This window comes from Polistes canadensis, unplaced genomic scaffold (assembly GCF_001313835.1).
Source record: "Polistes canadensis isolate GaletaPanama2010 unplaced genomic scaffold, ASM131383v1 scaffold_75, whole genome shotgun sequence".
Taxonomy (NCBI): domain Eukaryota; kingdom Metazoa; phylum Arthropoda; class Insecta; order Hymenoptera; family Vespidae; genus Polistes; species Polistes canadensis.
In genome coordinates, this window is record NW_014569622.1 from 302,988 (window position 1) to 318,149 (window position 15,162).

Below are 15,162 nucleotides of genomic sequence, written 5' to 3' on the forward strand. Positions count from 1 at the left end.
ATATATATATAATTTTAAGAATAATTATCTTAAGTATTATAATTATAATATTTATACACACACATATATATATAGAAAGAGATAGATTGATAAATAGATAGAAAGAAAATTAATATGCATCAGAGCATCTCTTTGAAAATTATTCACCCGAATGAATTCTAATCCTGTTTAGAGATCAAAATAGCACGATTTATCAGAAATCAAACTATCGTAACGATCGATCATCGTTCAACCATGATCACTTCTCTGTCTCTCTCTCTCTCTCTTTCTTATATTCATACTTTAGTAAATATCAGTGACTTACTTGATTTAATCCTAAGGTATTTAGTATATCGATAAGGAGAAAATAAGACAAGAAACTGGGCCAACTATTTATATTACTGCAACGTTTGTCATAGCTTTTACGATGATGCATCCAACATTCGCAAAGAGACAGATACACACACACACACATGAATCAAGCTCGTTATTATTATTCTTATACGCAATAGCAATAATAAATCGACTCGGATTTAGCAATGATTCTTATTTCAGCAATCAGTAAAAGAATTCACTTTGAAAAAATAAATATTATTTTCAATGAAACAAACCATTTCTGATTAATTTTTATTATTAATTATTCGATTAATTAACAAATCCCCTGATGTGTTACGATGATATATGTTTAATTATTTGTATACACAACACACACACACGCGTATGAATTATTTTATATAACCATTTAACGTATTCACGTATGTTTTTATATGTTTTTTATTTACATTTTATTGAAATTTCGGAATAAATTTATTCCTTATATATGTTTGTGTTAATGAAATAGGAAATTGCCGTTGGTGAAGATAAAAATTAAGTCTTGTAATATCTTAGAATATAATTTCTCTTCTTTTCTTATGCAATTGAAAAGCATTGGAAAAAGATAGAGGGAAAGAGAGAGAGAGAGAAAGAGATGAGAAAGAAAGATGAAAGAGAGTGAGAGAGAGAAATTAGCCATTCTACGAGGTATCATAAGATAGAGATCTATTTATGCAGAATGATGAAATCCTATTGTGTGATCTCTTTCACACAGACATCATAGAAGACACACGTTATATTAGATCTATACTAATCTCTAATAGATTCGACATTTGTGTTTTGAGATTAAATGATCAAACATATTCGATCACGTCTCATTTAATCGAACGTTGTTTTCACGCCAATTTACAAATATCATAAGTGTTACATCCATTTTTATACAATTTTGATAATAAAATAAAATTTTATATTGAAATATAAATATGTTATATTGTAATTATATTATCATCATTCGTGTTATTGTTTTATTTGATTGTTTATTTGTACTCATAGTTGACATAGAAATTGTATGTTTCAATGGAATAATCCAGAAAAATTTCAATGACATATTTTATGTATATATATATATATATTTACATGCATGCATTATTAAATTTAATATTTAAACGAATTATTTAAGATAATTGAAATAATTATTTCTTTTTCCTTTTTTTTAATATTTTTTGTTCTTTCGCTTATTATCTATATTATATTTTTATATTCGTATGCATGATTGATCTACAAAATTGTACGTTTTAAATGCGATAATTATTTAACAGAAATAGAAAAAGAGAAAAAAACACAAAATAAAAGAAATGTTACTTTTCTTTTAATTAAAATCTTGAAATACTCTGAAATTGTTGAAATTCTTTTAACGCGTTTAAACGGGATCTTGTAATTTCGTGCCAACACCAGACGACAAACTGTTCACCTTACTCGATAAGCTCGTGCATGCTGAGATTTTCATACTGTTTTTTTTTTATATACTCTCTCTCTCTTTCTTTTACTTTCATCTTGTTTTCTCTTTTTTTTTTTTAATTTCACTCTATCGCTTATTATTCTCGCGTGATTAAGCAAGTCAATATCAGTTCGCATGATCTTTGAATACGTCAAGGTTAATGAGACTCGATTAATCGTATAATGAATTTAGTATTTATTTATTAATATCAAATCATTTTTCATAAATGTACATTAATCTGATTGAATGATAAAATAAACTACACGTCAAACTAATAGTAATGTATGGAATAAAACTGGATTGAACGACAACTAACCTGCATGATTTCGATATAAGTAAATATGTTTTCAGGATTTGAACAAATAGTTGACCTAAATTACAATTTACAATCTAACCAACATTAGAAGTAGGAATTAACAGCAAACTTAAATGATTTCAGCGTAACATAACATCAGAAATGAAACCTAAATGATTACGATATAATACAAAATATTCAAGAATTTACCTAACAACTGACCTCAATTTCAATGTAACACAACATCAGAAATGGTACCCACTAACAGTTGACCTAAATTAAATTTTGATCTACGCAATCAAGTATACTACTACTTACATTTACTTACAAAGGAAGAAATCTATATAATGTAATATTTTACAAAATATATTTATTTTATTTTTCTTTTTTTTTTCTGTATGTGAAAACTAAGATCCGCGATGGTAGGTACGATCTTGTTCCTTCACGTCATGATGATCTTTCTCGAGCGATCTTCCATCCAGGATGACATCAAGGCCGACGAAACTCGCATCTCTTTCTAAACATGTCTCAACTACCTCCTCCTCCTCCTCCTCCTCCTCCTCCTCCTCCTCCTTTTTCTTTCCCATACGTGCAAGAGAATCGAGATCGTTGCTAACAGCATGACTCCGAAATATAAATAATCCTACGTGATGACGACGAGGAAAAAGTACAGAAAAAAAATAAGGGGGGAAAAAATAAATATGAAAATATACGATAGTAACCACCAGTCCTTGAAAAAGGAACGAATCGTTAAACGCTCAATTTTCTACTATTTCTCCTTTTTTTTTTTGTTGCTTCTTTTACGTTTTAGATGATTGAATCATGGATACATACTTGGATCGTAGTATACACTTTTTAAAAAAAACATAAAAAGAAAGAACTTTCAAATACAAACGAACAATATTTTTATTTATTTTCTAATATATGATTTATTTGTTATTTCAAATGAATTTACACGCAGGTACACGGATGCATAAGTATTTTTATAGGACGTTTTTTGGAAAAAAGAAAAAGAAAAAAATAGTAAAAAAATGGGACACGCAAAATTAATAGGATATAAATGAACGCGAAGAGAAAAGTGGCGGGGACAACAAAAAATTAACTTTAAAAATGTATTCGAAATAATACTAAATTATAAGATACACGTCGTAAATGAAATGAATTCGTTTGAAATGATTTAACAAACGATACGCATTGTGTACGCTCATGCAGATTTTCGTTAAATACCGTAAATTAACGAATGCCGTGAAAAAAAAAAAAGAAAAAGAGTAGAATAAAAATGAAATCGAAGTCGAATCGTATAAGTCTATCAGAAATCGCATCATAACAAGTTAGTAAATCAGAAATGGAAAGAACGTGTACCTTATCCCCACCTTCCCTCCTAGGCCACCGATTCGGTATGATCTTTGACAGAAGACAGCTAGTTCCCCCTGTCTCTTCTACCTCTCTCCCTGTCCCCCCCCTCTGTTGGCACCCCAGTTGTTCATCCAAACTCCCCCACTACCAGCACGTTGACCAAGAATCGTCTTTAGCCAGGTTGCTAGCAGCGCATCCTCTTGCACTCCCGTAAAGACTTTCTCCGAAAGACGGACAACTATATAAGCAAGATCGGTTGAGTTTGAAACACGTTAGACGAATTCGTACGAGGAAGACGAACGGGTCAGCTCGTCTTTACGGGTCGATATTTTTGTTCTTATATTATTATTAACTAATTCATTAATTAATAATAATAATAATATTAATATTCTATATAACCAATTTTTCATATTATTATTATTATTATTAATCATTATTTTGGTTTATTGGTCGTTTACATTTTTGTATTCCTCGCGCATTAAGTTAAAGGATACACACGTGGTTACGTTAAATATTTAATAATCGTTCGTTGACACTATTTTTTTTTCCACCCTATATATATATATATATATATATATACGCGAAATACGCATTTTGATTTCGAGATAATCGCGATAGTAATGAGTTTTTAATATTAGGAAAAAAAAGTATCGTCAGAGACGCGTTTTCGCCGTTTTTTTTTTGCCGATTAATTTTGCCGTTTTATTTTGTTTGTTCTTTTTTTTCTTATTTTATTGTTTCACTTTAGATCTTTATCGTTGATCTAATCTTAGCAGAACTATGAAGTCTGCTAACAATCGGCCACCCTTCTTCCATCTGGTGGCTACCCTTATTGCTACCGCTGCTGTTTTTACCTCCGTTTGCGGTGAAGGTATGGATTACTTTTCCTTTTTATCTATTTTAATTGTTATTTTTGTGTATATTATTTAGATTTGTATTTATATGTTATTCTTTGTCCCCCGTCGTGAATTTTATGAGAATTTTAATATAATGTAATATTGATCATTTTCGATAAGTACTAAATGATTGATTCATTTTCTAGATTATATATTTAATGTTTGCAATTAAAATAAGAATATTTTGTGTTCGATTGGAAATTGAAAGATTTTTATTTATTATTATTATTATCGTTTCGTTTCGATGAATGAAAAATGATTTGATTTATTAACAAAAATTTATTTAACAGTTGGATATATAATTTTGCATGATTTTTTATGTTATTCGATATTTAATTTATTGATTAAAAATATTTCATTTGTTGAAATAAAAAGGTTCATCGACCGGTGGCCTAGTTTAAATCCGATGATATCCTTAATGAATTTATCATGAAAATTCGAATTCCAAAGCAACCCGAACAATTTCGTTTCTACGAACCGAAACGCACGCGTGGCGTGTATTCTTGATGAACGCAAATCGTGTCTTGTAATTTCGTTTAGGATCTTACTATGTGTACATAGAAATGTATATAAATGTATATATATATATATATATACATAGCAGGTTGTAAAACCATCTCGAAAGTGTTACCCGTTTCTATTTATTATACATGTATATATGTATGTGATTGTCGTGTAACGTGCCTAAGCACAGCAAAAACCCATTGTATTACGCCGTGAGAATTTAGAGCAACTTCGATTGTTCTTCGTATTCCAACTTACAAATCAGTGTTAATTGCATCCCAGACATGTACCATCAAAAGATACTTTTCAACGTTTGTTAAATCATTTAACACTTCGTTTTCTTCTTTTTAAAACAAATTTCATGCGTTTCCTTATATTTTATTCATTAACTCGTTCCTATTATTATTTCTTGAATATTCGTTCATTCATTTATATTTTTTTCATTATATTATACATTTATTTCCTTTTATTTTTCTTTTCTTTTCTATTATTTATTTATCTTGTTATTTCTCATTGTTGTTTAATTAATCCTTTCGACATAGACAACTACAAAGTAAGTAAATTGTCAATGTAATTGGTCTTCCTTGGACGTTGCAAGCAGTGCTATCAATGAATCAGCCTCTGATCACTATTGTTTCTATCTACACATACGTGCATTTATGTATTTATCTATAGAGATGCATCATGTAGCAATACGAGTTTCACGATTGGACGTCATTAACTTTTGATTACCATCCATCTCTTTTATTACACGAAAAGATTATCTTACGTGTAATATTTATTTCTCTGTCTTTTTTGTCACTTTCAATGATTCTATACCGTAACGAAATCTATTTTGTTAAATCAGGAAAGACGAAAAAAGTGTTTGTTCATTGATTTTTAAAAATCTATGGACAAAAATTCGTCAATGCACGAATGCATTTTTTCTTTAATTTAATCATTTATCAAATATTTCTTCTTACTCGTAGATCTCTCATTGCATTGATTAAATTCTTCGCATAGATATTAACAAAAATGAAATTTATTTTAATTGCAAAATCAAATCATAAATTCCTTATTTTTATTTGTATTTATCGTAAAGTAAAATGACATTCGATCATCTTGAGATCACCTTGATCACTTTCAATGCTAGTAAAACCGCAATACCGCAAAATCTTCGAAGACTAACATAAGACAACTAAAACTAATAAGACGTTGGCTCGAAGATCTTTCTAATCCTGATTAGAATTTGTTTCAGTTTAAATAGAAAGACATATACTTAAAACCCCTTAATCGCGTTTCGTTTAGAAATCTTTCAACGAAATTCTTAGATGATTGGGAAAAGTAATTAGGATGAAGAAAAGTGAACAAAATGAAATGATTTATTAAATGAAAAATTGTTAGAAAAGTATAGCATCATTTATTGAAGTATTACTCTGGTTACTTTCACCGAGTTTACGGTAAATTCACGCAAGAAAAAGAGAGAGAAACAGAAAGATTTGCTTATCTAGTTCAACAGTAGGTCATACTCTAAATCACAAACGAACCGCGACATAATCAAAGCAACTTTCGATTGGTAACACTAACCAGAACCGGTCAAAATAATATCCAATTGTTAAGTCAAAATAAATATATAAAATATTATTTATTTATATGTGGATGCAAAATTTCTAGTTTAAGAAGTTTTTTAATTTCGACAAATAAAAGTAAATTCAATAATTAGAGAAAAACAATTGTTTTTTAGATTATAAATTTAAAACTTTTTAACTTGTTAAGCATAAATGAATAATTGATTTTCAGCACCAATTTCTGGTAGTTACTTACCACCCTCGACCAGTTATGGAACACCGAATCTAGGTGGTGGCGGAGGAGGAGGAGGAGGAGGAGGAGGAGGAATATCAACGAGCTACGGTGCACCAAGCGGAGGTGGTGGATGTGGATTTGGAGGATGCGGAGGTGGTGGTGGTGGTGGTGGCGCACCATCTGGTAGTTATGGGGCTCCTAGTCCTGGTGGATATTCTGGAGGTGGTGGTGGTAATGGTGGTGGTGGCGGATTGTCAGGCAGTTATGGGGCACCACCATCATCCAGTTATGGAGCACCACCATCCTCTAGCTATGGAGCACCATCAAGAGGTGGTGGTGGTGGTGGTGGTGGTGGTGGTGGCTATTCCGGAGGTGGTGGTGGAGGAGGAATATCGAGCAGTTATGGGGCACCATCAGGTGGAAGGCCTTCGTCGAGTTATGGAGCACCCTCGAGCGGTGGTGGATTTGGTGGCGGTTTCGGTGGCGGTTTCGGTGGTGGTTTCGGTGGTGGTGCCGGTGGTGGAAGTGGTGGTGGATACTCAGGTGGCGGCAGTAGACCATCGTCGAGTTATGGAGCACCATCGAACGGAGGAGGCAGCGGTGGAAGACCATCTTCCTCTTACGGAGCACCCTCGTTCGGGGGTGGTAGTTTCGGAGGAGGCGGTGGTTTCGGCGGTGGCAGCGGTGGTGGATACTCGGGTGGAGGAGGATCTCCATCCTCCAGTTACGGTGCACCCTCGCGTGGAGGCGGAGGTGGGGGTGGTGGATACTCCGGTGGTGGACACTCAGGTGGTGGACCATCTTCTAGTTACGGTGCACCTTCCTTTGGTGGTGGCAGCGGAGGTGGTTTCGGTGGGGGCGGGTATGTTTAATCTTTTACTATCATTTTAATATACTATACTCACCCCCAATAGAGACATTAATTGTAGCAATACTTGTTCATTTGATTATTTTACCCAGATCCGGTGGTTATTCCGGCGGCGGTGGCGGTGGCGGCGGAGGCAGACCATCGTCCAGTTACGGAGCACCCAGTTTTGGCGGAAACGGTGGTTCCGGGGGTGGTCAAAGTTACGCTAGCAACGGTGGTTACCAATATTAAAATCACGCTATGTGTTCTACCCGCGAGATTTGGCATCCCCCTTCCTGCCTCCCTACCTCGTATCGCTTTCATGAGTTTAAATAGAAATAATGGGACGCCATGGAAAATACTATCTACGCCTTGGGACCAAAACCACGAGTTCATTTTCTTCTTAACGTTGACCAGCCATGAAACGAAGGGTTGCGATATTGGACCGGGCCAAAATCTCGCGGAATTCAATCCGATCGAAGTCAAACTAAGGATGGAAGATATTTATCTGATAAGCCGCCGTCATTCGTATTATATTATTCAACTGAAATCTTTTTTCTTTACGTCCCTTTTGCCATTTTTTTCTTTTTTTTTCTTTATTTTAATACATTTCATCGAATTTGATATATATATATATTGTTTATCGATCGATACGAATCCAAACGAAAGAGACAAACCGATAATGTTTCATCGACTAATTTTCATTTTAAATACTAAAACGAATCGAAAAATGATCTGATCGACGAATAAGATTTACGAATGCAAACAAAATGAAAAGAAAAAGAAAAATGGAACCTTCCTCTTCGTCCCTTTTTATGTTCACATTAGAAAAAAAACCCTATCTATAACTTATTTATTTTATAAAGACGCTTTTTATACTAATAAAGTAGCTGTGCTGAGAAAAACAATTGATAAATGAGTGTTCTATTCGTGATTACATTATTATCGCCACTACCACTATCATTATCATTGCTAGTATAGATATTATTATTGCTATTATTTCCTGAAAGTTAAAAATGAAATGAATATGTGATAATGATCTTCTAAAGACGTCAACAAGAACCTACATACAAGACTCTATCGTAAGATATAAAAAAAGGTGTGCCTTTAAAGATAAAGTTAGCTCACATCAGTCGTGATACGAGTTACTTTCGTTCTAACTCGATTAATCGATTTATCGATTCATTCCAACTCGCGAAAAAAAAAGCAGAAAGACACAGAGAAAGAGAGAGAGAGAGAGAGAGAGAGAGAGAGAGAGAGAGAGAGAGTGTTATCTTCTTTCTATTCTTGTTTTAACTCGGCTAAAAACGTACTATCGATCATATAAGTCCGATTTAAAAAAGAAAGAAAAGAAAAAAAAAAGAAAAAGAACCAACCATTAGAACTAACTCACCACCGTTATCCTTTCCCATAACTTTCTCTTCTTCTTCTTTATTTTTTTTCTGCTTTTTTCTTGTACTTTTCAGCGGTCACACAACCGCCGTCTTGGTTTCAAAATATCGTCGTGGTTTTACGTTTTCTTTTGGCTAAATCGTTGAAAATAATAGTTGGTACGGTATCAGGGAATAATTAATTAATTAATAATAATAATACCATGTGTTGAATTTTTATACACAGTTTTATTTTTAACATTTACAATCAACATCTTTTTGTTTCGAGTTTCTTTTTTTGTTTTTGTTTTGTTTTCTTTTCTTTATATACTTCTTACTCTTCTTTTTCTTGTTCTTCTTTTTCTTCAGATATACACGAATAATAATATATATATATATGTGTGTGTATATATACGTCATGTATTGTATTATAAAGTACCGTGTAACGCTTTGGTATTTAATTTTAAGTACATTGATGGATATATTGTATAATAATCTCCCATGTTTTTTGGTTGGAAATACGTGACGGGTTTGGTGGAGATCAAATCGGGCGTTTGTTTTTTCTTTTTTTGCTTTCTTTACACACATCGTGATATTCATTTTAATTAATTATTTGTTTATTTATTATACTTACTACGATAATTTGTAGGCGCGTCACGGGGCTAAATGGACTTTTGAATTAGGGGTGGAATTATGTTTGTGATTAATGTTTAGGATATTTATGCGTGTAATCAGGTTTGTTTTATTATTATACAAGAACGTTTTGTAGGTACGCATCATTATTCTTTTTTTTTTTTTTTAATTATTACAATAAATCCATTTTCCTCCTTTTTTTTTAGTTTTTTTTCGTCCAATTGAAACAAAGTATAACGACCTCGAACACGCCATACACGTTTATATATAATATTTTATTGATTTGTATAATAAGTACTCGCGAGTTCATTGATCCGTCGAATGATTTTTTCGGAGACCAAAAATGTTCAAATAGAATTATTATTATTTCACTTAATTGCAATTTTTTGTTCTTTTTTCTTCTTCTTCTTCGTTGGCAAGGATTAATGACGACACATAAACGCGTACACACATTCATATTTCGTGATTTTTCGGCGTACGTACAGCCCGCTTTTTTTGTAATTTTTCTTTTTTTCTTATTTTTTTCTTTTTCCTTTCGTAAATATTAATTACGCGAACGTTTGAACCCCCCTCCCCCGAGTTTAGTATACTTTTTCATTTCCTTACCTTTTTTCTATTACGAAGGAATTAAAAATAGGAGAGGAAAAAATACGAACGATTTCGGCAGGGGGGGGGGAGAGGAGGAGGACAATCTTTTACGCAACTTTCAATTCTTTCCTTTTTTTTCTTTCTTTTAAATAGGAATAAAATTAAAGGGGCGAATTTCTGTTTGTCTTTNTTTTTTTTTTTTTTTTTTTTTTTCTTTTTTAATACATAAAAGAGGAAGAGAAAAATAAAACACCACGCGAAAAGAAATTCGTCCGCTTTAATTGTTATTAATTTTCCCATTATATTAACGAGCATCGCAGCACGTAGCATTATTTATTAATTCATTTTACGATTATGAGAACGCCCATTCTAATACTTGGTAAGTTATTAATTATATCGTATATACATTATGTCTTTCCGTTCTTTCTTTTTTTTATTTTTTGTCTTTTTTTTCTTGTTTTATTATTATTCACCCTTCGCTAATCCTCAATTAATTTCTTTTAAACGCAGCTAATATTTACGTATGTATATATATATATATATATATAAATTCATAGCACACTTCGTGATACGTATAGGTTTTCTTAGGTTATGTGGTCGGCTCTTTATTTTAATATACCGATAATTATAATAGCGAATTAAATGAAAATAAAATTGAAAAAAATTTCTATTAAAATTAATATACATTGAGAATTAATGTGTAGTTGTATGAAATTAAAAAAAAAAAAAACGAATTTTATGATTTATTTTATATTAACATTAATTTCACATATAATTATAAAAAATAAATCTTAAAATATATATATATAATTTGTTGACTTATCCCCGCTATCATAATAAATCGGTACAATTGTATTTATTATTTTTTTATTTGGTTTTTCTGTTTTCCTTATTTCCTTTTTTTTTTATATTCGTTAGCACGACTAATAACCTTAATTGATATGTCGTAGATTACGCACAATTTCAAACTTGATTGACACTCGAGATAACGTTTCTACCTTAAAAGTTTTCATTTTTATATATTTTGTTTATTTTAATTATTACTATTAAATAAATTATATATGCGCACGTTTTATTGCAAGCAGGATAATATAAATAAATGAATGGATGGATCGATAAACGATCTTCTCATAATAAAAAATTAATAATAATAATAATAATAATCGATAAAAAGGAAGAAAAACTTTGAAAAATCTCGAGAACGTAAGAAAAAATTCGTTTGTTAGTTTTAAAATATTCAAGTTTACAGTTCCCTGCTCTTGTTATCGTTTTTTATTTTCCTTTTTTTTCTTCTCCTTCTTCTTCTTTTATTTTTCAACATCATAAAAATAACGAAATGAATCTAACGATAATACATAAACATAATATTCTTCCTTCGTAAACTTTGCAATAACGAAGTTAAAGTATTATCCGTGATATTAATAACAATAACGAGCAACGATGACTATAATGAAGAAAAAAAAGAAAAAAGAAAAAATACAAGAGGATGTTGGCTCGAGAGATTATACAGGGTGTATATAAAATATATCTAACGTAATTTCGATTTAATTAAAAAGTAAAGTAAAAATAAAAATCCGACGTATCGATTGATCAAGACAAATTCATTTATCCAAAAATATTGTCTGATATTATTTTTTTCCATTCGATATAAAGATTTTTTAATCGGAATAATAATGATTTAATAAATCAGTTGATTTTTACAGATTCATTTATCCATTAATTGTTTCATATGTTTCCTTTTTTTATGTTCGATATAAAACATTTCTTATAATTGTAATATTAATGATTTAATAAATCAACTGATTTTGACAGACAAATTTGTCAACAGCCAATTCACTTTCTGTTTTTTCGTCTGTCCGTTGTTGATTAACCAAACTATTAAAATCATTGTCACGTTTACTTTCATAGTGAAATATAATAGCAAGAAACGCAACAAAGTCGAAAGTTTTTACGAGACGCGAAAAGAGTCTTAAATCATGTCCTCACAGTCTTTCTAACAAATTTTCTTTTTCCTAAAAGATTTATTCACACGTTACGGAATTGTTCTCTCCTTTATCTTATTCATCTCTTCCTTCTTTTCAGTTTCTTTCTCTTTTTCTTTTTTGTTCTTTTTTTATTTTTACTTTTAATTCTTCTTCTTCTTCTTCCTGACTTATATTTACTTGGAAAGTTTTCTTCCTCTAATAATTTATCCAAGATAGCCAGACTTTACTCTGCCTGACTAATTACGCTTGCTAATTTATGCTACTCTTAGGATGTTTTTTTAATTTTTTATTATTCTTTGTTTTTTTAATCTTTTTGATTTTAAAAGAACAAAAGGATCGTATTTGTTATTTGCAAACGAACGAAATGATAAAATCATTTGCACCACGAATGTCAGCTAACCAATCGAAACATTCGTCTAATCAGTTAGATCTCGAGCATAAATCGTATAACACACGTGTTTAACATTTTTTGGTATTTTTTTTTTTATTTTTTTTTTCTAATGTATACATACCTGTCTCTTATATACTGCCGTATTGATGTTATGTATTTTTGTTTTTCATTTGTTTATTCGTTTATTTGTAATATATATATATATTATTTTTTGTTTTAGGAACAATTCTATGAAAACGACTGGACAAAACTCACTTTCAAAATTAGCAATGCATGAAATATTATTAATTATGATAATAATAATAATAATATGATGATGATAAATTGTTAACATTTAAGATTCTCAATTAGTCTTTTCGCGTACTTTCTGTACACACACATACACATATATACACGAGTTTACATAACAGGGTATTTAATTAGTCACATGGTAATATTTCTTACAGATTTTAATTAGGACAAAAATAATTATTTTAATCGTGTTATATTGTTTGTTAGAAAATCATTGATAAATATATACCAGTGATCATATTTTAATTTACACTGATTAGTATACTCGATATACTATACATATATATATATATAAATATATAACAAATTATTTATTTATTAATTAATAATTATTAAATTTGACAAATCAGTTGATTTGATCATTTCTTACTATCAAAACAAAATATTTATATATATGTATAGTATATAATGTGTATATATTACATGTACACAAGTAGAGAATTAAATAATTAAATAAATAAAAAATATGACGAAAAAATGATCCACCAATAAACATTATCACTTCGTATCTATACTTCTCACGCATGTATCGTTATTTGATACTCCATTTTCTCTTATATATTTATATATATATATATATTATTATTATTATTATTATTATTTATACATGTATATATATACTATATAATAAACACAACGGATCTGCAGGTTGACCAATCCGCCCGCGATTTACGCTAATTTCATATGAAATATCCACTCGTTAATTGATATGACGAGATTACAAAAATCATTAACAAATTAAATTCCCACGAAATCTCTCTCAACCCACCCAAAAAAGCTTCATTAAATTCTCGCATATTTTTTTGTTACTATCATCAAAATAATCCATCAATTAATTACGAACATAACAAAGTAAATACAAAAACATTCTAATGATGTAAACAAAAAGAAAAACAAAAAATGAAAAATAATAAAATTTTTTATATGCAACCGATATAAGGTTATAAGAAAATGTCACAATATCGAGATTAGATTAATTTAATATATAACGAGTTACGTAATTAATCATTTAATTATAACTTTTATAATAATAATAATATTAACAACAATTCGTAGTTATTTCTCATAATGAAATATCGATCGACGTAATAATTACTTGGCCTCACGAGGAACTCGATTTAAAACAATGCAAACGCGATTCAAATACGTTGAATTTATCTAATAATTTTAATAAAAGTAATAATAATAATTATTATAATAGCAATAAAATAATAATAATTCATTTGGAGGATGCCCTTGAGAGATGAATATTATTCACATCCGGATCAAATATTCATCCTGCGTTCAGATTGTAATGTATATTTTACTTTTCTTTTTTTTTTTTCTTTTCCTTGTTTTTTTTTTTTCGTATTCGAGCAAAGCATGGGAAGAACAACAACAATAACGACGTTCGATCGCAAAGTACAAAAGCTCTTTTTTTAGTTTAGTTTATTTTAATTATTAAGTTATTCCTTTGTTTTTTTTTTATGTATGTATATATATATATATATATATTTGTTAGTTTCTGTAAGAATGATCAGACACGAATAACGAATGATGACTTTAACTTTTTATAATTCGTCGATGAATTATTTTACGATAATCTCTTTTCATTGATTTCATCTTAAAACGAGGTTAAGTTTTTTAATTCTAAACATTTTGGCGGTTCACACATACGTATCATCATGTATTTTTATCTGCTCGATAATTATTATTTTTCTATCCTAATTTAATTACTTTTTTTTCATTCTTTTTGTTGTTTTTCTTTATCAACGAAGCCATTCCGCGCTTCAATAATTAATTCCTAACGAACACCGATCTGCCACCCCACCCCGACCCCTCACAATCTTCCACCACTCCTCCACCTCCCCCTCATTTTTTTTCCATATGCATACATAAATACAATTGGCATGGGTAAAAAGTTTCTTCGTATTTTAAGGCAAAAATTAAACATAATATTTACGTTTGTTAAATATTTTCTTCCGCTTATTAAATCTTTTCCAAATGTTTTCAAATTAATTACCGATCGACGTTTAAATTTCTTATCGATTATGTCAGTTTTCAAATACATGCAAATATTAACGTTACCAAAAAAGTTATACGATCGTAAAAACATTTGATCGGAAAAAATACGAAGAGAAACTTTTTATTCAATTTAACATATACAGTGAGTCCCAATCTTTTTTTTATCGACATATTCTATGAGTATAAATAACAAAAAAGAAAAAATCTTATTAAAATAATAATTTGTAATTTTTATTGAATTTTGTGGGGACAAAAACTGGGACACCCCATGTATGCAATTTCTTATAGGGAGAGGGGCAAAGAGGGGTTCACTTCGCTATGGTAGAAACCGAGCGGATAGGTCGTACCTTTCAGATGTTAAGTCTTCTTCAAATAGTTAATTATTAAACTCTAAATATATTTATATAATATATATATATGATATCACTAAA

At 30.1% G+C, this 15,162-nt stretch overlaps 1 protein-coding gene across 4 annotated transcripts in view; it reads left to right on the top strand.

The window, feature by feature from the left end:
- LOC106786482 (glycine-rich cell wall structural protein 1.0) overlaps window positions 1-8,374 on the top strand; it is a 29,708-nt gene extending 21,334 nt beyond the window's left edge. The window contains exons 1-4 of one of the 4 annotated variants that reach the window (XM_014747907.1): window positions 3,009-3,761; window positions 4,214-4,311; window positions 6,620-7,484; window positions 7,583-8,374. In XM_014747907.1, the coding sequence (XP_014603393.1) occupies window positions 4,221-4,311; window positions 6,620-7,484; window positions 7,583-7,721 (1,095 nt within the window). In that variant the 5' untranslated portion in view covers window positions 3,009-3,761; window positions 4,214-4,220 and the 3' untranslated portion in view covers window positions 7,722-8,374. Of the gene's footprint in view, window positions 1-3,008; window positions 3,762-4,213; window positions 4,312-6,619; window positions 7,485-7,582 lie in introns of those variants that run through there. The other 3 variants (XM_014747906.1, XM_014747904.1, XM_014747905.1) reach the window with 3 other exon arrangements.
- Window positions 8,375-15,162: the final 6,788 nt, after the last annotated feature.